This window comes from Oculina patagonica, chromosome 12 (assembly GCF_052425735.1).
Source record: "Oculina patagonica isolate OP01 chromosome 12, crgOcupat, whole genome shotgun sequence".
NCBI classification, from domain to species: Eukaryota; Metazoa; Cnidaria; class Anthozoa; order Scleractinia; family Oculinidae; genus Oculina; species Oculina patagonica.
In genome coordinates, this window is record NC_135769.1 from 29,888,968 (window position 1) to 29,912,623 (window position 23,656).

General features: G+C 38.9%; 1 protein-coding gene across 1 annotated transcript; it reads left to right on the plus strand.

Annotated features, from left to right (window-relative positions):
* The first annotated feature begins 993 nt into the window (after positions 1 to 993).
* LOC144634030 (voltage-dependent T-type calcium channel subunit alpha-1H-like) lies at positions 994 to 23,316 on the plus strand. Its single transcript, XM_078492968.1, is given in 27 exon segments — positions 994 to 1,272; positions 1,849 to 1,943; positions 2,522 to 2,693; positions 3,656 to 3,839; positions 3,841 to 3,963; positions 4,443 to 4,535; positions 5,001 to 6,059; positions 6,672 to 6,823; positions 7,716 to 8,019; positions 8,777 to 8,935; positions 9,732 to 9,968; positions 11,284 to 11,430; positions 11,628 to 11,734; positions 12,204 to 12,327; positions 13,163 to 13,231; positions 13,784 to 13,968; positions 14,697 to 14,823; positions 15,329 to 15,454; positions 16,113 to 16,202; positions 17,010 to 17,193; positions 18,260 to 18,408; positions 18,987 to 19,096; positions 19,485 to 19,612; positions 20,042 to 20,112; positions 20,441 to 20,519; positions 21,206 to 21,327; positions 21,796 to 23,316. Coding segments are annotated over 27 exon segments (5,568 nt in total). The 5' UTR covers positions 994 to 1,141; the 3' UTR covers positions 22,837 to 23,316.
* The last annotated feature ends 340 nt before the right edge of the window (positions 23,317 to 23,656 follow it).

Below are 23,656 nucleotides of genomic sequence, written 5' to 3' on the forward strand. Positions count from 1 at the left end.
GCCCTTATTGACAGATTCAATAATTACAACACTTCATTTGTAAAAAAAAATATATACAGTGTATATCAGTTTTCTGTATTTTCTACTCTTTCCTTTTAATGTCTGAAGTTTTTTTTTAATCCCAAATAGCTAGCAGTAATTACAGCAAATATATTGTACACAGGAGAAGTAAATTGTCAAGACATATTTGACAGATTCAGTAATTACCACGATACCCTCATTTTGAATATAAAATATAAGTTTTCACCAGACTCATGATTTTTCTCGTGTTATTATATCTACTCTTCCCTTTACTCACTTCTGTTGTGTTTTTTTTTTTTTTTTGTAAAACGTTTAATCGTCATTGTTTCAACTACGAACTCCATCGTTGGCAGAATTATTGCAAAATTTCATTGACAGCTACAATTTCGCTAGCGTTCTCTTTGTTTTGCTAAAATTCATACTGCGTTAATTGAGATTGTCTTCCATTCTCATTGACATTTAATTTAACCCCACAAAAAAGTAATTAAAAAGTAAATATTTCACCTAGGACCAGAAAACTGCCAAGAAATGCTTAATTACAAAGGTAGTGGGACTTTTGCTATTTACAGTTTTTCATTGAAGCGCTACGTAATTTTTCTTACTTTCTCTCCTTTAAAGTTTCTGTAGTGTGCATCTGGTACTCAGAATGTTTTCTATATAAGACCTGAGGCATTCTATTTTTTGGATAGCATTTCAATATAATTTTATTCTTTAGGTTAAGGTGTCTTAAAAAACTAAGTGCATATTTTCTAGTCCCCTTCGTAAAGCTCGCCAACCTCGTCACCAGAGTTTTCTCGGCGACGAGTTTTCAAAAAGGTGGTTCATCGTGAAAAAACTCATCGACGAGAAACCCTGGGGATGAGGTTGAAATTCCCCGCCCTTTCTTTGCAGCCGTCACGCAACCCATCCGCCCTCAAGAGCAGAGTTACGTGACACGTTTTTGCTGATAATCAGGGGGGATGTCATAGCTTGAAAGCCGTTAACTTTATTTTCTTTAACGTTATTCACTTACTTTGAGCGTATAAGTATTTTGGTAATTCTTGTCAACTGTGTCACACTGGGTCTTTACGATCCATTTGACTCGGAGTGCAAAACGCAAAGATGTCAGACGTTGGAGGCTATGGAAAAGGTCATTTACACGTTCTTTTTAGTGGAGATGTTATGCAAATGGATGGCTATGGGTCTGTTTGGAAAGCTGGCGTATTTTTCCGAGTCGTGGAATCGTCTTGATTGCTTCATTGTAGCTGCGGGGTAAGATGTTTAATTTGTATCTTGTATCTTTCCTGAAAAAAGCCATTTATTGTTTGAAAGGTCAATACGGAAGACAGTGATCAAGGGGACAATGGGGAATAATGAAGAATATTAATTAAAACACTGTTTGTGAGGTCTTTCGTGCGTTTGTTGTGACGAATTATTGTAATACAATGTAAAATGTTTAACTCGACGCATACAGAGTTCCTTGAATTGTAAATGATTTTTTACACAATTTTTTCCCAGATTTTTATATAAAACTTTTTAAAAATCATCTAAAGTCAAATTTTGTTGCTTCGTAGTGTGTATGAAACTTTACTTTCTTAGCTTTATCAAAAGATAACTGAGCACTTTACAATCACGAAAAATAAAAAAACTCTGGCATTTCTGTGGGACGCCATCTTGGAATTGATCTGTTGCTTAAGAAAACGGACAACCAGCATGTGACGTCAGAAGTCAAAATGGCCGCGAGTCCTATCCAGTTATAGATTTTGCGAAAACAATTCTAACTAATTCTTTAGGCTATTTTCCCAGTAATGCAAACTTCTCATTGTTGTTTGTTGATTTTGTTGTCAGGACGTTTGAACTGCTGTATGATCAAGGAGAATACCTGAGTGCTGTTCGTGCTATCCGTGTACTGAGACCACTCCGCGCCATTAACCGAGTTCCAAGTAAGTTGGCATTCGCCGAATGATACCTTATCAAGATCTCACTCAGTCTTGCCAGCTTGTGTAATCAGTTTAATTAGTACTTGAAGTTTGACTTTTTTTTTTCTGCTGTTAGCGCCTTTGAATGCAAGCACACTCTAGCGGCAATTTAGGTCATAAGAATTCTCTTTATCACTTTTAATTAAGGGCCAATTTCTCTTACAACATCAAAACATCTTAAGACCAATAGATAATTAGAAGAAAGAACCTTATCAACTGCAGTGAACTGTCTTGATAAAACGCCACAATCTCAAAATGAAACATTTAAAAAGGTATAGAGAATTAGCATTTTTAGCCTGGGACAAAAAATATAATTGACTGCTCACTTGTTTATTTCACCAGATTATGGGTTTCTGATTTCACTGATACAATATATTGTATTGGCTTGTTCTGGGCTCTTTAGTGATTTAATTATTCCTACAGTGACAATCTGATCTGTTAATAAATTATCGAAGTCTGTTTTTTTTGCTAAGCTAAAAAATATAAAAAGGAATAACCTTCTTTCACAGACTAGTAATTTATTCTCTATTATTTTTTTCCAGGTATACGGATTCTTGTGACATTATTGTTGGACACGCTTCCCATGTTGTGGAATGTCTTGGCCATATGTTTCTTTATTTTTGCTATCTTTGGTATTGTTGCTGTCCAGTTATGGCGAGGGACGCTCAGAGGAAGATGCTTCCTTGATTTACCGCTAAATGTCTCCGGCGAGAGGTATGGATTTCAATTTTATTGAAAAACATGCAGGTAGTATATACGTCAAAATGAATCAGAGCTGAAAAGGTTAAGCGCACAAACGATATGCGGTAATGAATAAACCAAATGATTCGTATGTGTTAACGGCATCACGGATGCAAGCCTGATAATAAATTCTGAGGGATTCTCATCCTCATATCTTCTCGTTTTTTGCACTAATGTTTCTCCGACCATGTGACCAGAAGAATGAGGGCTCTGGATAGGAGAATTACATTGAGTAACAAACGTCTCTCTGCGGGCACATGGCAGTACCATTTAATTTTGCTATTCGTTACAAACATTGCTAGATTCGTTTTGACGACGTGGCAGATTTAACAAAGTTTAATAAGAAAGCGAAGAAAAACAGTCGGTTTTTTAACATCTTCCACAGAGACCAACGTTAACGTGTCAAGTAGTGCTACCGTATTTATTCGATTAAGCGCCCAACCTCAAATAAGCGCCCACCCCCACCCCACCAAGAAGGTGAACTACCAAGAGACTTCCCCGAAGACCTAATTTTCTTAGTATTTTACAGAAACTTTCAATGAACAGTTAAAATTTTGCTTTGGTACACCTTCACGTTTTGTTTTATTTATTGTTTTGTTACAAAAAAAACTTACTACTTGCTGAAAATAGTAAAAGTTTAATAAGCGCCCAGCCTCGAAAAGCGCCCACCCGAAAAGCGCCCACCTCACGGTCCAAAATTAATAAGCGCCCAGGGCGCTTAATCGAATAAATACTATATAGGTCAGTGGTAGACCGTTTGCAACAGTTTTACAAAATTCGAATTCCGTTGAAGCTTGATGATTTTTCACACTCCTTATAGTTTCTTACGTTGCTAAAAAGCTGCGAAATTCTCTTCTACTACTTCTGAAAAAATTATGCATAAAACCTAAGTCATCTGATCTTTCATTTTATTGAGTTTTTCTTGTCTTTTTCAGTTACAATTTAACAGACTTCTACGTACCATCATTTGACAACCCCGACTTTGTTTGTGCCATGCCCGGTGTTCCCGGCATGCAAAGCTGCAACAGTAAGTCAATTCCTCCGTTGAAGGACCTTATATCTGGACGAGAGTGCACACTAAGCTACGAAGAATATCTAAAAGAAACAAAAAGGTCAAATCAACTCCAACGCTTGTGTCAACTGGAATCAATATTACAGTCAGTGCCGACAAGAAGGCGATAACCCTTTTTGGGGAGCCATTGGGTTTGATAACATATTTATCGCCTGGGTGGCCATATTTCAGGTTGGTATAAAGATATAGTTTTTCATTACAGTATTTAATACATTGTCAAGCAAAAAGGTCTCGAGAATAAAAAAAATCATCGACTTGATCTACAAACAAAGATCTCCTCGACAATAAATGGAACACAATCACCCACGAGCTAGCAGTGATTTTGTTGATTATTCATCACTGCTAATTGCAATTTCACAAAAAATAATAAAATCAGATTTTAACCCAGTACGATATGAGATCCTTGTTTAATCAAACCTTTTGAAATTACGTAAAATCCAGTTTAGTCATGTTACCTTCAAACTTGTCCTTTGCCTTGTCAAACTAATGTCAAAAATTGACTGTTATATACTGGAAGAGCTAGCTTTTAGTATTTTAGCAGAGTAACCCATTTAGCTCTGCGAATGGCATCACAGAGAATAAAACGTGAAATAAAACACACAATAAAAAATAAATATTTTCCTATCTTTGTTATTGCCTTGTGTACGCAGGTGATCACGCTTGAGGGTTGGTCAGACATTATGTATTATGTTCAAGACGCCCATGGCTTGTGGAACTGGATTTATTTCATCATTCTTATCGTAGTAAGTACTATATAACAACCATGATGCTTAAGGTGATTCCCTAGTATAGGGAATACAGATGAGTTTCTATGGCAGGATAATACATTAACACGGAAAAACGTGTACTTTGTCAGTACTCGCAAAGGAATTATTAATGTGGTATATACAAGTTCTTCCTGCTCCTTTTACAACGAATACGGTGACCCCTAAACAGCTTTTTTATTTCACAAATTTAAGTTCTCTTAAAGTAAACAACCAACCTGAAGCAAAGTTTGGTTGAAAATCTATAAGTCATGTTCCTATTTCACGTGACTTTTACGCTTAATTGTGACTGTGCGATGCAGTTATGGAGGCAAAATAAAGCTGTAATTTTTTTTTTTTCAAATGTTCAATTTCTAAAATTTATAGAAGATGTACCAGGAACAAAATATTAGGAGAATTTGTGTGTTGAAATCACGGCTAACGAACATTTTATTCCCTTTTCAGATCGCTTCGTATTTTATGACTAATTTGTGTCTAGTCGTTATCACCACGCAATTTCAAGAAACTAAACAGCGCGAGAATGAACTTTTGCGCGCAAGTCGCCGCAAAGAAGGAACAAGTACAAGTACAATAGCGAGCAGTCGGTATGGAAAAGATGGCTGCTGGATAGAAATACTTAGATACATTGAACATTTAATAAGGAGGTTTAAACGAAAAATTCATAGACGATTTAACTGGAAATATTGCGAAAGCGCAAGTAAACGAAAGAAAACTTCAAGACACAGGAAACGCCGAAGAAGAAAAAAGAAACTCGTTTATCATCATCACCATCATCACCACCATCATCATCATTATCACCATCACGTGCATTGCACAGAACCCGGATGTCAGTGCGGTAATATGGGTCAGCAGTTTCCTGTTCATCCGGGAAGCGTCGAGGTCACACCCAGTGCCTCTTCAGTGGATGTTCAGCGGGTTCAAGCCAAACGGGTTAAACCAGTTGGTAATACCTTGACTGTTCCTGGGCAAGTCCCGAATGTTGACAAGCAGGAAAATGAAAACGAGACAGGAGCAATACCAATGATTTCTATTGTAACTGGATCCTCTTGTTCCGTACGGAAAGAACCGTCTTGTGCCGCTCACGGCGGCGAGATGATCACAACGGCGACTGCAGCTGTGGCTATTAACGGAAAATCTGCGGTGGCTGATATCTCGGCGCACTCTTTTCTATCAGCGGCTTCACTTTCCAGCGCAGCCGCAACGGCCACAGCCAGCGCCGCAGCGGCTTCAGCCATACATAATGTTTGCACATGCGCAGTAGAACACGTGGAGGAAGACATTAAGGTTGATTACGAATCTGAGTGTTTTTATGAGGAGGATGCCGGAAGTGAGAGTGAATTGACAGATGATGACGTCGAAGAAGGTGAACAACGCAAGAAGAAGCCATTATCACGTGTTCGTCACGTGTGCCGAATTAGCGTGGAAAGTAAATGGTTTATGTTCATAATCATGGGAGCGATCTTTCTAAATACCTTGAGCATGGGTATTGAATACCACGGACAGGTGAGGAAATGCTCAAGATGTGTTTTGTTCAGTTTGTATTACTTTGGCAAGCAATAACCACCCCCCCCTCTTTTTTTAATAGTAAACAATCAGGACAATAGAGTCCTTTTTGTCTCGGAGCTATCGGTCTGATAGTTGCCCCTGAAAATTTGATTTTTTAAAAGCTAGCATATAGTTTGTTTGTATTATTATGACATGCAGTAATCCCTACCCTCTTTTTAAATAGTGAAAAATAAAGGCAATAGAGTGTTTTATTGGCCGTCTCGGAACTATCGGTCTGATGGTTGCCCCATGGAAATTTGATGTTATTAAAACTAGAATATTAACCTAGTCTAATATTTAAGAACATCAAATTTCCGCGAGTTAACTATCAGTCTATAGTTTCTCGACAAAACGCTCTATTTTTTGATTAGGGGAGAGGTAGCATTGTCTTAAGTCGCTAAAAGGGTGTAGAAAGTGGGACTCTTAATACAAAAAATACGGGGAGGGGAGGCGAGGGAGAGAACGAAACTGTCTCTATCGTGCAGATCCGCCTTGTGTTGGTTATATTTATCGCTAAACACCTCTTCACAAAAGAACATTTTAAACTATTTTCGTTTGTTGTATTTTCAGCCTTTAAAGATGACGGAGGTGCTGGAAATTTTAAATTACATCTTCACTGCCATATTTGGATTTGAAATGCTTCTCAAGTTGGTGGGCCTGGGTCCGTATGGTTACATCAAGGATCCTTTCAACCTGTTTGACGGGTTCATCGTCATCATGAGGTCAGCATTTTAAAAACTTGTTTGACTTGTTTCAGGTGGATTAAGAACCTGGCCACTGTTGTTTAAACAACGCTTTCCACCGGATACATCACTATTCAGTGAATAACGTAGTTTGTTTTGGTAACACTTATCCACTGGAAAGCGATTTATCCAGTGGATAGCATTAACCATGCCTTCAACGACTGTTGAAGCAGTTTTTCCACGCAAGTAGCGCATATTGGAAAAATAGGCTGAATTGTGCTACTAGATATTTTTAATCAATCTTTACCAAACAAGCGACTTAATATATCATGGCATAAAAATATCTCCATTGGTTTACAAATTTCACGTGACCTTGAATCGCAGTAGTCAGTAGTCATCTTTTGTTTTCTACGTTTTTGCTTATTACCTTCAAATTTGTTCTAACACCAACGGTAGGAACGTCAATTTTTAAAATTCTTCTTCTTTTGACTATCTTTTTGGTTTTTATTTTTATGCAGCAGCTTTAGCAACATCTACCAACTACACCTAACGTAAAAATTCGAACGTGCATTTAGCTAAATGCTAGAGGGTTTTATTTGAGTGTCAAAATTATATTTTGTTTTTTTTTTTTTTTTTTTTGTTGTGTTGGTTAAACGCTTTTTGCATGGGAGTAAAACAAAATTTCCTTTTTTTTTTTTTTTTTTTTTTTTTTTTTTTTTAGTACTATAGACATGTTTGGGTTTGTTGCACTGAGAGAACTGGGTTACGTTGCTCTCAACGACCGACATGATTGCAAGAAAACCCCAGCTTGCACGTTTATAACTGGAACTGTTGTCAGAAGTATAAGATCTCTTAAAGGGAAACAGATAAGAAGCTTAATAAGAACTCAGGGGGTGGACGGATATTAACTTAACTTCTTACACTTTTGCAGCATCGTCGAACTATTTAGCGACGGCGGCAGCAGTATTTCAGTCCTGCGGTCTTTCCGTTTACTGCGCATATTCAAACTGGTCCGTTTTCTGCCGGCGCTCAGACGACAGCTACTGGTAATGATCCACACTATGGACAATGTGATGACGTTTCTGGCTCTGTTAATACTCTTCATATTCACGGCCAGTATACTGGGAATGAACCTTTTTGGTGGCAAATACATGTTCAAAGACGAAGATGGGAATTATGCTGCAGCACGGGCAAATTTTGACGACCTGTTCTGGGCACTGGTAACAGTTTTCCAGGTAAGAGATGAAACCATAAAACACTTTTTTCTGAAGAATAGGCGCATAGCAAATTGGTGTTGTTTTGTGTCAAAAGATAAAATTTGTAGTTTTATTTAATTCCACGGTTTTCATTTGAGTGCCGAAAGTATTTTTCATTTGATTTAGTTTTGCATTACTGCGCTTAGAGATTGGTTTAAAAAAACTCGCACCACTTTCTCAACCAATCAGAAGTAAGACTTAACCAATCGTGTCTCACTTGCACACGTTTTCCCGCGTTTCGTGTACGTGTCAGCTAGATGTATTTGCTTCGTATGTTGATTGGTTCATTGGATTGTCTGTGTCCTTTGTAATTGGCCAGAGTGATTACTTTGGTTTATTTTTCCGACACTCAATTGGAAACTACTCTGATGTGTACGTGCACCGAGATCAAATTGAAATTTGAAGTGTTAGTGGCTTGGTTTTTGGGTAACGAGAAAAAATAGAGAACCTGAAGAAAAATTAAAAGCATGCTCAATTCCCATATGACTATAAAATAAAGGTGACTGTACGGTTGGGCTTATTGACTTCAATTTACAATAATTCATCAGGCACGGCATAACTTATTCAGGGAATGAGCTATACTGAAAGAAAAACATTACATTTAGAATTCCAAAAGAACAGACTCTGACGTCGGGTCCAGGATTAGTTTGAGCCTAGAATTAAGTAGCTCGAAATTTAACGCTGAAAAACATAAAAGCTCTATTTTCTGACTATTCCTGTTTTCTTCTTTATGTAGGTGCTGACCCAGGAGGACTGGAACACAGTCATGTACGATGGAATGCGAGCTACATCCAAATGGGCGGCGTTGTACTTCATACTGCTAATGACTATTGGAAACTATATACTATTCAACTTGTTAGTCGCCATCTTGGTCGAAGGATTTGCCACTCAACCGGTAAGATTCGCTCCCCGAAATTTTTTTGGTTTAAGGGTGCTCTGTGCCCTACCCCCTCCAACCCACACAACAACAATACTTTATTTACCCACGCGACACCTAGGAGCGAAGGCTGGTGTGCGTGACGTGTATTAAAAAAATTTATTATTATGTATTGTAATATGTATATATATAAATATTATATATAATATATATATGTATAATATAATATAGTATGCACCAAAAAGAGTTAAAATTACCAATTTTACCGTGAGGAAGAGGGCCCACTGGTGGATGAGTTCGATCGGGGGAGGAGGACAGCCGCCATCGCTCTAGCATCCAATTGTACCGGACCCCTGAAGAGAGAAAAGCGGAGGATGAGCACACGGAGCGATGCGGCCGAGCGCCACAGTCCAAAAGAACTCAAGGGGGCGCGCCTCGATGCCCCGATCACGGCCACACCACGGGTGCACTGTTGATTGATGCTCATTGATTTCATGTAAAAGGCGGAAATAAAATAAAATCACAGCGCAGGCTGTCAAAGATTTACAATCGAATCTGAATCCGCGTTTTTCTCCGGTTGGTTTACACTTACAGCGGGCAGTGTGACACAACCGGAGATCCAGCCGAGAGGGGATGAGGAAAAGAGAGGGAAAAGGGTCACACTAAGCGCTTGCTGTAATCATAGTGACAGGTTTATTCACTAAATAACGTCAAGTAGCACGCCTTGTTCAACTTAAGAGCCGCTTTATGTTACGTCATGGTAAGATCAAAGAAAACAACATCTAGACCATTTTTTTTTCTTTTTCATTATTAGGAAAAAAGTGGAAGCAGTTGGAGCGTAAAATCACCACCCTCTGTAAAGCAAGACGGAGACTACGAGATGTGCAAAGGCATGGCGCCGTATCCTATGGTTACCCCACGGGTATGCGTGAGTCCCACACCATCCCATGACGTCACTACAAGAGATGATTATAGGAAAACCGCTGAGCCAGGGCATTGTATGCGCTGCTCATTCCCTTCTCTGTCGCCTAAATGTTCACTATTTAGAGATGTGAGTTTAAATTTTTAGGGCTATTCGGAATCCAGTCGCTTTTATTCAGGTTGTTTATCAATGTTTCATTTAAAGTTTGAACGTGTCAAAAGAACGCGTGCAATCTACGTGAACTGAGTCGTGGAATTTGATTGGTTAAATAAGAAGTTCAATTATTTCGTTCGAGCTTTCATCCACACCGCTTATGCGTAGCTGGACATTTTCATCCACCCACTCCAGAATTCTGTGTAGAAAAAGTCTTTTCGACCAATTTTGTTCGGGCCGGATGTTGAACCAGTGACCTCGTTAATTTTTTTGTTCATAAGTGGATCTCAAATGCAACTTTGCCACTACACACTTGAATTCTGTCGTTTTGTCTACATCTCAATCCTACGCTTTTCAATAATTCAGCCAGTTTCCTAATATGGTATACGTAACATAAGTAGCTAAAGAAAACAGTGTCCTTTCTCTTTTTTTACGTTATTAACTATATTCATGGTAGGATAGCGCGTATTATTACCAGTATTATTCGCCTTTGTACAAACTATGTATCGTTTGTTTGGCGGGTCAACTGTTGCTTAACATACAACTTACATCTTGAGATTGAAAAGTGATCTTATTGTATAGAAGTCAGACGAAATCAAAGTGCACGAAAACGCGGAAAAGCAAGGGAACCAAATAAAGCTTGATCTGACTCGGTTAAGAGAGCGGAAGCTCCAGTCTCAATAATTCTATGACAAGTAACGATTGGATTGTTTTCTTTAATACCGCACTGTAGTATTTCATCAGATGCACTTTATACCTTAGAATTGTAAATGTAAATCTCAAACATTTGAAATGGCCCATTTACACAAGGACATGTTGGTGGCGCAGGTTTAGTTGGAATTTTTTCTGCGATTTTAGTCACGCTCGCGCTGGAACTAGCTGCTTTTTGAGCGCGATTTAAGCGGGATGTCACTAGAATTTGGAAACAAGTTTAAATGAACAAAGGCTTTGTATCAGCCAATGACCTCACGCCTTATAAAGAACGATGGTGTCGTTTCTATAGTAAGTTCGAAACTACCACACTGAAATCACGACCGAATCGCACTGCAAATAGCAGCTGGTTGATACGTTTGCATGTCTAGCGCAACAAAAATCGAAAAAGAAATCACGACAGAATTTGCCTAAAAATCGCCAGTTTAAATGGACTTATTATTTAGCAATGTAGCATTTACACACTTCCGAGCTACTAACAAGCAACATCTAGTAATACATAAGCCCATTGTTACACAAGAGCATTAAGTTAGGATGAGCTAAACACATTTTGTGCATCTAAAATAATCTCTTCGTTTAGGAATGTCACGCGTCCGCCCCAGTTTCCCCCGCCAGCACCTCACCAAAAGTGACTCGTAAGACGCTGTCATTTGGTGACACGACCACCATGGTGATAGCAAACCCCGCCCAGGCAGAAAGATGCATTACTTCTGATGACGAAAACGAGGTCTGTACAAGTTTTTGAACTAGGTTAAGAACACTTTCTGTAAATCATGTGGCTAGTCTGATACGGGTAAGATAGAAGAATATTGGTCACAGATTTAACATAGTTTGAGTTAATTGAATTATTGGATTCGATGTGAGTAGAACCACTGGCTTGCAATTAACGGCGTCGTGAATGTGTTTTCTTTTTTCTTTCAACAGACTAGTGCAAAGGAGGATGACGAGGCGGTCGTTAGGATCCAGGACGGCTCGACATGTTGTTTCAAGCGAAGGAACTGGTCTCTGTTTCTCTTTTCACCCTCCAACAGGTACGCATGCGTGGATTGCACCAAGATGTTCAACAATGTGCTACCTGGAATTTTACCATGCAAAATGATTAAGTAGACAATCAGCAACTCTGCAGTGCTCCGTTTAATTTCGTATTAGCTTATTCTTCAACTAACTCTTTTTTTGCAAAGACAATATCTGGCAAACTTTTGGAGGTGTATATGCTCGACAAAGTGCACCTTGTATTAGGATAACAAGTTAGCCCAGAACAGAACTTCAAGTTCTCTAGGAAGCACCTTTGTGTTTAATTTGCTGCAATAACAAGATTGTGAAGAACGAGGCCTATACGATTAAATCTTTTAGTCGAAAACGTGCAATAAGCATGAAAAAATAAAATGTACTGATGCAACCAGCACTTTTTACAATGAACTGTTTACAGATTTTATCTTTGAGCAGAGATGTTTTTATTTCATTAGTTATTTGACTAACAGTTTTGCCACTGTCTTGTAGGTTCCGTAGATGGATGGTAGCGCTATACAGGAACAAGTGGTTTGATCGAGTGGTGCTGACTTTTATCCTTTTCAACTGTATCGTCATGGCCCTTGAAAGACCTGATCTGCCAAACGACAGCACGGTCAGTCATTATATTCACCCATTATGTTCATTCTCTTTTAAGTACCACGGGGTACTTAGTCTTGGTGGTGGTGGTGGTGGTGCGGGACATACTATTATTTTTTGGATGCAGGGGGTCGGGGGGGGGGGGGGGAGTGCGCATGACTCCACGTGGGTAGGACGGCTTTTCCGAGCTCTCTGCTCTTTCTGCTAATTTTCAGCAATTTTGTACAGCAGGGTACTTAGTTTTGTCTGGGGGCAGTGCGTGGGATACTATTTGTTTTGGATGCAACATGTCAAACAAGAGAGAGTGTTTCATCACATATCCAAACACCGAGAAGAGAGTTGAAAATACGACGCGCAGAGGACTATTCTTGACGAACTTTGACGTGTTTGGGAATGTGACGAAACGCTTTCTCAAGCGAAAAGAAAAAAAAATAAGGAATAAACAGAGAAAGAAATCGTAATAATTTAGGCTAATGAAGATCAGATTTCCAAACCACGGTCACGTTTATGATTTATAGATAGATTATCAATAAGTATGAGAAACTTTAGAAAGTACCGGAGTATAATTAGGGAATCATTTTCCAAATAAACTGTTGTGCTAGGTTAATGGCCAAAATCGTAGAGTTGATAGGACAGAGTAACCTCCTCTTGAAATTTATGCATCTAACGTTTCGAGTAATAGTAATTCCTTACTTCATTAATTATGTAGACGAGCTCGATTAGAGCCATTTTTCTAAAGGTCAGTCGAGTGGACCCTAAGAGAAACGCGGGATGTCCCGAAAGCTGGATAAGCTAGATAGATAATCAACTAGAAGATGGCCTGCTTGTCAATATTATTTTTCCTGTTGCAGATGAAGCAAGTGATCGACATCTGTATGTACATCTTCCTGGCAATCTTCACATTAGAAATGATCATCAAGGTACATTTATGTTACTCACATTTGACCCCTACCTCCAACGGGTCCCTTTTAGGGAGGGGCGGGGCATTGTACCTTGTTCTTTGAAAAATATATACCTTATTGTTACTTATTTTCGCGATTTTCAAATAATCGCAAAATTAAAGACCCGCGAAAATTTATCTTTAACGTTTTTATTGTATTTTTTAATTTTAATTACGTATTTTTGGCCAAATCGCGAAAGTTAAGTCCCGCGAAATTAAGTTCCCGCAAAAATAAGTAACGATAAGGTATATTATGTACCCTTAGCTAACCATCGATTTTTCAGCTGGAAAGGGTCTCAATTTTAAGTATAAAATCAGGGCATCCCAAAATTTCCAAGTTTAGAGACATTTCTTTAACAGAAAAGGAAAAGAAAATTCTCAGTTGTTTAGATAATTTTCGCGTTCTTTTGTAAACAATTATGAGTTCCTTGTGACTAATGATATGCATGTGGATTTGTCTCCCCTTTTCCCATCCACAGAAAAAAAACCGTATCATTGTTTGTTTGTCTTAATTATATTTTTCCATCTTTAGGTGATTGCTCTTGGTTTTTGGATCGGGCCCGATACATACATGCGCAGTGCATGGAATGTAATGGATGGCTTCCTAGTGGTCGTGTCATGGATTGACGTCATTGTTTCCCAGACAACCGAAACGGAAAGCTCCATTTTAGGCGTGCTACGCGTATTTCGAGCGCTAAGAACACTTAGACCTCTCAGGTAAATATTGATCATGTCTGATACGCTTCTTAACTCATTCTGTAAAATACTCAATAAGTAAAACGAGAATATTATTTAGAATTTTATATATTGTATTGCAAATTTTGGGCCTGAAAACAATATTACTGAATGAAATCTTCAGCAAAGGTTGATTAAAATAGGCCAATAACATTTTGAGCTTAATATACTACTTAAAAACTCCCAGTGGACACAGTGAAAACCTTCTTCAGCTCGTCAAAACGTCCTTCAGACATTTAACAAAATGCAATCCAGGAAATGTCTTTGGAAGTGATAGGAAATCATTTAATTTTTTCTAATTCCTAGCGTTCAAAAACAATTTTCAAACATTATAGCAAGGTTGGTCGGATAAAAGTCAACATTGAATTTGAGGTTCGTATAGTATGATCGCCGGGTGAAAATAACTGGAGATAGGGAAGGGAGGGGTGGACAAATATCGGCTTAAAGATGAAGTGTGTTTTTAGGGAGGAGAGGCGGGGTTTACTCGAGAAAATCACACACTATGGTTTATCAGCTAATCAAATGAATTTAAATGCAATTTTGATTTTGCATGCAAAAAGTTTTCCACACGCGCGTTTCATTGAAAATTTGTTTTTACTCTTATTACTTGTAAGTGGTAATATTGATGGCCTTTCACTAATCGGTAATTCTGCGAGGACAGTCGTCTATAAAGTTCTTAGTTTATTTGTATACTTTTTATTTTATTTTAGAGTAATCAGTAGAGCGCCTGGTCTGAAGATCGTCGTGGAGACATTAATATCTTCACTGAAACCAATTGGAAATATCGTGCTTATAGCTGCGACATTTTTCATCATTTTCGGCATTCTTGGCGTGCAGGTAAATATCTACAAGACAGTTAATAACAAAGGGTATACTGTATTTACAGGAGCCCATCAACATGGGCCGTATTTATTAGGTAGTCGATCAGAAGATCTTGCTTGATATTTCATTCCACTTATATAGCGTTTGTCAAGTAAAAAAAAGTTTCACAAAATGAGTTTTATTCTCAGAAATACTTATGAATTGTGGACTTATTAAATAACCGGTCAACATATCTTCCTGATTAAATTGGTCTTGACAGGAATAGAGAGCAGGTTATTTTGTCAACAACATAAAGTTGTCAAAAGCTAAAAGTTCAATGTGTAAAGTAAGTTGGTGTCAATTGTTGTAGATTCATTTTAGCGTACAGCGACGCCAAAAAGCGTGCAACGAATTGAGGAGGCACAAATTTACACCAAGAGAGGATAATCCTCTCTTTTTACACGGAGAAACTCCTCTGAAGTGCTTATAGATTTTGTATACCATTGCATGTGTTCATGGCGTGACAAATTTTTTTTCATAGCTGTTCAAGGGAAAATTCTACCATTGTAAGGAAGCTGAATATCCTGACGTGGTCACTAAAGCTGACTGTCAACAACAAGGTTACACTTGGGAAAACAAGGAATACAACTTTGATAACTTGGCAAAGGTGAGCGATTTGAGCCCGCCTTTTTTTCATTTGTAGGTCAGCTATGTTGCCGTGCAACGTGACGTTGCCACACATGTACAAAGGGAAGCTGAAGTCATAAGTTTCTGACAGATTTGCACTCGGTTAAAAATCTCATAAACATCACTTTCTTTCACAAAATTCTTCTTTACAATAAAGTGAAAATGTTACAAGTAGCCGGATTTATACTACAAATATATCTGGAAAGCGACTTGGCCTAATGGTTCATGCGCGCTGGACTTAAGCTGGTCGAGCAGTCCTGGATAGCCTGAATTCCTAGCAAGCGACCAGAGGAAGACGTCTGAAATTTAGGCTACAGTCCGCATTCATTGTATGTCTTGGGTATTTGTGTATTTACCCTCACAATGTCAGGTGTAAGCCTTTCGGTGTTATCTTTGTCTACTCTCTTTACTATGGTTGCCGGTGAATAAAAAATGCTTGGAGGTAATCTGCGATAGACTTGCATCTCATCCAGGGATGGAGTAGAAATACTCCTAGTAGCCTCATGCTGGTTCATATTACGGAAACTGGAGATACGTATGTCCTGGATGGGCCGTTAGGCTCCAACGAAAACTATACTTCATTTCAACAGTTTCTATGTTTCACGCACCTATTTATTCCGACTGTTTTTTCCTTACAGGCCTTGCTGACACTGTTTGTGTTTTCAACTAAAGACGGCTGGGTGACCATTATGTATGATGGGATAGATGCTGTTGGCATTGACAAACAGGTACCGTTCGTTTAAATTATAAATATTAGGTGTTGTTTTTTGGGTTTACTTGTTGTAGAATGACCTTTTTATTTTATCCGTCGGTTGAAACTTGTTACAACATTTCAATATTAAGCAATTGTAGGATGAGAAGTTTGATATGAAGAATTATGCATCGAGGCGGGTGTTATCCGTGAGGCCGAAGGCTGAGGCGGATAAACTCTCCGAGATCTGCATAATTCTTCATATTATACGAAAGCCGGGAATTCAATAATTGCACTTTTATTAGGGTTCATTCAAAATATTTCCAAGGAGGGGGGGAGCTCTAAAAACACAAAATGAATTAAAATGGCTACTAACTTTAATTTGGGGTAGAATTTTCGCTAATAGTGGCCAACTCCTCCGGTGTCGCTGTTTGTTTTTATGTTTCTCTCCTAAAGATAAGCTTTAAAAATAAAGTGACTTCCCTGCGAAGCTTTTTTGATGTTTTTGCTATCTTTATCATCTAATATTCGGGCCATTTTTTCGTCGCAATGTTGAAATTTAGCGAACATTTTCGCCTTCGACTGAGCTCTGTACAAAAGCCGCTGTTACGTGACGTCAATCGTCCAATAATTTTTCTATTATGGGACGATTGACGTCAATCGTCCAATAATTATTACGTCATTCGTCCAATTATAGAAGCGTCTTCCAAATTTGGTCGGTGCTAGCCGGTTAGTTGGAATTAGCCGGGGATTGAAAGCCAATCAGAAACGAAGAAATATTTTGAATGAATAATAAAATAAAATATTCATTCAGACTAACAATGAATCATTTTTTATTTTTCAGCCAATAAGAAATAACAACAAGTGGAACGTATTGTTCTTTGTGGCCTTTCTGTTGTTAGCTGGTTTCGTTGTACTCAATATGTTGGTTGGTGTGGTTGTGGAGAATTTCCAAAAGTGCCGTGACATGATAGAAAAAGATCGTTTGGCAGAAAAAGAAAAAAAGAGAGCCGAGAAACTCCAATCAGGTGGGTTCATAGATAGACGGAGGGCGATAAGAGCTAGGTAGTGATAAGAGCTTAGATAGTGATAAGAGTTGAAAAGAATTTATTGTATATATGTGTCTATTTGACGTGCTGCTGCCTGCATTTTACCCGCCAAACGTCTATATTGCGTTGGCATTATATGAAAACCCACCCCGACTATTAGCCAGTCACAGGACGCGTTATATCTCAACAAGCTCTAGCACTATAATTTCAGTAAAAAATCCTTTAAAGAATAGCCCAATTTTGATATATTAAAATTCAGCCTTAAACAATAGACCTCAGGACGAGGCTCCGGGGACCAAACTATAGAGTTTGTGGGGTTTATTCCCCGGAGCCTCGTAGTGATGTCTATTGTTCTAGGCTGAATTTTAAAATATCGAAACTGGGCTATTTAAATCAATCTCACAATAAAGCAACACTTTTCTACTAAACTGGAAGGCGCGGTGGCCTAATGGTTAGTGCGCCGGACTCCGGATCAAGCGGTCCGGGTTCGAGACCTGGCCGGGGCACTGCGTTGTGTTCTTAGGCAAAACACTTTACTCTCACAGTGCCTCTCTCCACCCAGGTGTATAAATGGGTACCGGCGAGTTTACTGCTGGGGGCATCCCAACCATGGGGGAGTAGAAATACTCCTAGTCGCTTAATGCTACAGAAGAAACCGGGATAAGCTCTGGCCTGATGAGCCACTTGGCTCGACGAATTAAGGTGTTTTTTCAATGGTTTTTGCTTTTGACTTTTGTTAAACAAATATGCCTACGGCGCGTAAGCAGAAGTCTTTTCGTGCGTTTAATTCATTCCCAACTCAAGCGACCTTTGTGAATCACCCCAAGGACGTAGTTCTACAGAGATCCAGCTGATTGGTTGTTACTTGCGCGCGAAAACTTCGTAACCGAGCAACAACCAATCGGAGACACTACACGGATATCTGTAAAGCTACGTCATCAGAATGGAATTTTTCGGGTCGACGCGTCTCTTGAACAAGTTTGATCAAGCTTTTAGAAACTTTCTGTACCTTACCCTTTGTCTCAATTATTATTTTTCCTCACAGAAGCCAATGACGAAGAAACTGGGGAAATCCGACAGCCTCGGAGGTTTTTCCACCGAATCTGTACCCACGGATACTTTGACTTGGGAATATCGGCTGTTATTTTCTTAAATGTTATTTGTATGGCTATGGAGCATTTTAATCAACCTGAGGTAAGAAAAGCAACTAGTTCTACGTCTCGTGTTCTAGATTTTTGAGTTTTAAAAACTGCACATGGCTTCTGACTTTTGAATTCTTTTTGGGGGATGTTTACACATGGATTTTCTTTTGTTCGTCTTTCAACTGACCTTCTTAAACTCATTAATAATTCATCAAGTTAAAACAAAGAAAATCATAACCGTGAAGGAGGTTTGGATACCCGGTCTTAATAAGCATACAACATTTTTACGATTTTATTTCTCCATTTACTCCTTTAAGTTTTTGTTTCTATTGAGAAGATATATCACTCGAGACATTGTTTCATCGGCTATCCAAACACCTCGAAATTTGCCAAATACTCCGCTGCACTTTGTATTTTCAACTCTCTTCTCGTTGTTTGGATATCCCGATGAAACGCTGCCGTTCGTGTTTGACATATTACATCTAATCTGTCGACTCTGTTGAGCGGCATTTTGTAACAAAGTTTAGACGAGGTTGAAAGGGTCCTACTCATAAGTTTGCATATCGAGTTTAACATTTGGGTGCAGAGGCTAACACGCTTATGTTCTTTTCAATTATTTTCTCTCTCTAGGAAATGAGCGTGTTCCTGAAATATGCCAATTACGTGTTCACGGCTATTTTCATCGTGGAAGGCGTTTTAAAGATCTACGCTTTAGGATTCAGGAAATACATAAAAGAAAGGTAAACTTTTATTAGCGTGGTGCAATTTGCTAGAATAAATCAGAAGCCAAAATGGCTTCACACACACAACACCAAAGGTTAGCTAAGTGGGCGTGGTACGTGGCCCCTTTTTTAGACTTTCAGCTGAGTGGAAGAGAGGGGGGGGGGGGGGGGGGGGGAATGGTTTCAAAGGAAGTTCCAAAAGGGAACAGAAAATTAATTAAGGAATTTTTGATGAATAGAAAAAAGCTAAATAGTTTCCATTGAATTATTGCCCAGTAACAAAACTTTTTCCTTAGCCAGTAGCCTGCGGAAGACTTATTTCGCGACCATTGTCTGGAGCCATGTTTGTTTTACAAAAGTGGTCATTTTTTAGTGCACATTTAACCGCGATTCTTGTTATTAACAGGTGGAACCAGTTGGACCTGTTTATCATCTTACTCTCAATTGTCGGCATTGTTCTGGAGGAAATGAATTCTGAGTTGCCAATCAACCCGACTATCATCCGGGTCATGCGAGTGCTCAGAATCGCTCGAGGTTGGTATTGCCTAGCTTGTTTAGCCTCTTTTGCAACTATTCTCTTAGCTTGTCACACAACACTGCATTTTGTCACGCAACGTGAAGTTTTTTTCTTTTACGAAATTGGGTCGGAAGGGGGGGAACATAATCCAATTAAAGAAAAAGGGGCGGATAAAAATTCTTAATTGTTGAAATATTTTAGGTTTTTGGTTTTTTTTTTTTTTTAAAAGGGGGGAGGGGGGAAAAAAAATTTTTTGAAATTTTTTTGAAGAATTTTATTTTTTTTCAAAAAAATCAGCCTCACGACCAAAACATACAATGCGCTGTGAAAATTCTAAACAAGAGACGTCTGCAACTAATCAGTGCTATGAACTAAGTTAAAATGTTGGTGTTATAAAAATACCACAAGTTTATTGATGCAGGGAACATTTTTGTCTTGAACTATAGTGCTAAAACTTCTGAAGACAGCAGAAGGGATCAGAAAGTTGCTTGACACTGTTGCTGAGGCTCTACCGCAAGTAAGTGGATTTACATCTGAATTAAATTCCACCATCCCAGAGAGACAGCCTTTCAAGTCGCGAATTTTTACTGTATGATGAAGTGCACATACTCGTGAAGTACGCTCTCGCATCCGCTTTCTGTCTTGGGTAACTCTCCATTTATCAGGTTACAATAAACGAAATATTTATTACGCACGTTGTGATTAGTTCCTTACCCGAAATCTATCAGAGGATAGACACAGAGATGACGTCACCAAAATGTGCCGGTATATTCCGCACATGCCATTTGCATTCATAGCCCAAGCTCATATCGGCAAAATTTGAATGTTTTCTTTTTCTGATGCAGGTTGGTAACTTAGGTCTTCTGTTCCTCCTCATGTTCTTTATCTTTGCCGCCTTGGGCATGGAATTGTTTGGTCAAATTGGTAAGTTATAAAGACTCCTTAAACGCTATTCCGACAATTGTTTAATAATTACTTTACTTATATGAGCCGTTCTTGTCTTTTTTACCTTTTTATAGCTAGTGTCGTCCCCGGGGGAGACTCTGAAATGAAAGGAACGGCGGTGCTAGTCGTCTTACTAAGGGGTGTATTTTACGTAATTGGGTCTCACTTAGAGTATTCAGGACGGAACACCAACTATAGATTTTTAGTCATCAAGAACTTGTTTAAGGTTTAGAGTTAGGAAATAAAACACTTTGTCATTCCATGTTGGTGGTCTAGACCAATGATTAAGAACTAAGAGTATTATCTTTTAGTGGAGAAAAATTAAAAGATTGAACCACGCCCAGATTGTTCTCCTTTAGGGGTAAAATTTAAATTAAATGACAAGCGTCCCCCTTCCTTTTAAATGAGAGCCCCTCCGGTTATCCTCGTACTTTCCGCCTGAAGACAGATTCGTTTATTTTGCTCATGAGATTTTGAACACAATCAACTCTCTTTCATAGACTTTTGAGTCATTTTGTTATTACAAATCCAGGTGGCAATGGAGTCTTAAGTTATCTTCATATCTGTTTATGTTTGTAGATTCTCCATGTTTCGTAAAATATGAAGGTTTTGAAAATTTCATTAAAGACACAACCTTAATGCTTTAAACTTATCTTGCCCCCAAGACTGCACAGACGAAGTACCATGCGAGGGACTGGACAATCATGCGCACTTCAAGAACTTTGGTTTCTCGATGTTAACTTTGTTTCGAGTGTCAACTGGGGACAACTGGAATGGGATCCTCAAGGTATTTTAAAATTATTCTTATTTTATTAGTTTGAGCAAAACTAATTTTTCTGCAATGTGGAAATAGAGCGATGAATAAATCGAGCCTCGTGATAAGAGCCTAGCTGTCATTCTCTGTTATGTTATATTTCAAAACTAATATAGGAAATCAGTCATGCATTGCTAAGATTTATTTATTTCTCTTTTCTATTCCCCGTAGTAGGTTTGTTTTGCAAAACGAAACATCGGACAAATTTTATCTTATTTCTATTTCAAACTTCTCGTGGGCGCGAGGATCAGTTTGCCATATTTCTTAATTTGCTTGTTTTTGTTGTTGTTGATTTTTAACAAGAAACGGACTAGCATTTTATTTAGGAGCCGCTCATAGCAATACTTTATTCTTTGACTGCGTGAGTGAGATGTTACTCATCTCGTTAAGTTTTTGTTATTATTATTTTTTTTAATGTCACGTGTTCTAACTCGTCAACAGGACATAATCAACAAGAAACGCTGTGAACTGGATCCCACGCCAGGATGTACCGCGTTAGAACACATCGCTCCAATCTATTTTGCCGTCTTTGTTCTGGCTACACAGTTCGTCTTGCTGAACGTTGTGGTCGCCGTGTTGATGAAACATTTGGAAGACGCGAAAGAAGAAATCTCTGCGATAACTTCTCCACAGGAAGAAACAGACAATGCACTAGCCGTACAATTGGATGGTAACACAAGGTTCGACACAACGCAGGGTGGCCCCTCCCGTCCAGGTGGTAGTGGGGCAAAAACGGAATCAAACAACAACGCCATGGTAGTGGCTCCTGCGCGCCATTCAAATGACTCAGACAGTAGTTTGAGTTCTTTTGAACATGACGTGCAAGCAATGGGAGCCAGCGGTAACTTGAGGCCGCGACTTGCGCCAGTAGATCTTGCGCAACCTGAGAGCCGCAACCCAAGTCTTGCTACCTTACGACTTCCACCGATAGGAAGCCAGTTAAGTGGACTCAATAAGATCGGTAAAAGCGAGGACAAAATCGATGGTTCTTCACTGTCGGGATTGTCCAGTCCCGAGAATGAAAAGCCTGTCATGAAACGGTTGGATGGCCAAATATCTCCACGGGCTCCGATATATGTCATGAGCGAGGACAGTGACTTGAATGACAGTAAAATGGAGGTTAACCGTGACCGCCGTAAAGTGTTTAGGCCAGTTGACAGAGCTGCTAAATCAAAAGGCTCGGTGCGTTCGCTTTCACCGCAATCAAGTAGCGAAGATGAAGGGAAAAAGAAGATATTTTCCTTTAAGAAGCCCTACCCCAAATCGGAGTCATCAAGAGGTAAGCTTTTCAAGAAAGAACCAAAGGCGACTTCAACCGTGTCACCCAAACCGGAAAGCAAACCGGTCAAACCTGATTCTCGGTGGGCTTCTCCTGTATCAGTAGGTGTAGATCAGGGCAAAGAAGAAATGAAACTCCGTGGAACAGAACCAAAAAACGAAGATGACCAAGACACGAGTTATCAAATGCAAAGCTACGTCTGAGAAATGTCAAATGCAAGGAAATGAAATGGGAAAATCACTTCTCCGATTACCAAAGTTTCCTTGCAGGAACAATTTGTACAGTGGCGTTTTCTTCAATTTGTCACTTCGACTGACGAACACTGCAGCTGGCAAAGACAGCTGTGTCAATTGAGTGAAAGCTGGCTTGTCAGTGATTCTGTCATCTCATTTTACTTGTGAAAGCTCTCGTTGCCGGCAAATGATTGAGCTTTTAAAAAAACTTCCTAGATTCAGAAAACGTGAAATAATCATTGAAAATATTAACAACTTATTGTAGAGGTTTTATTTTTGTAGCAGTTGATCATTGTAAATAGGAGTGAATGACTCTTACAACGTGTAAAAAATGGTGGAGATTCGATGCCACTGCCCTGCAGCTAAAAAGATAAGTGAAGGATATAATTTGCAGAAATTCTTATTATGATATGGTTTTTAACAACAGAACAATAAAACATTCAAAATGTGTTCGGATATTGCCTTTTTTTCTCCCAATTCCCAATCAAATGCCGTGCTTAAAACTTGTTCGCTAGTGAGGAATACAGTATTGGCTTAGCCTGCAATTGGTTAACGTTGTTTAATTGGGCCCTGCACTCAGTGGTGGCAATGTACGACGTTGGCTACGCATATCTCTAAGGTTTACTTTCTCCCCTTGTTAAGCGCTCGGTTTTAAGCTTTGTTTAGCTTCTTGTTAAAATTACTTTGTTTTATGAATCAGCACCCTGTGTAGCAATGGATCTTGGGGGATCAAAATTTGAGGCAATTTTTGGCCTCACATATACAACAATAGGGGGGACGCGACACCCCC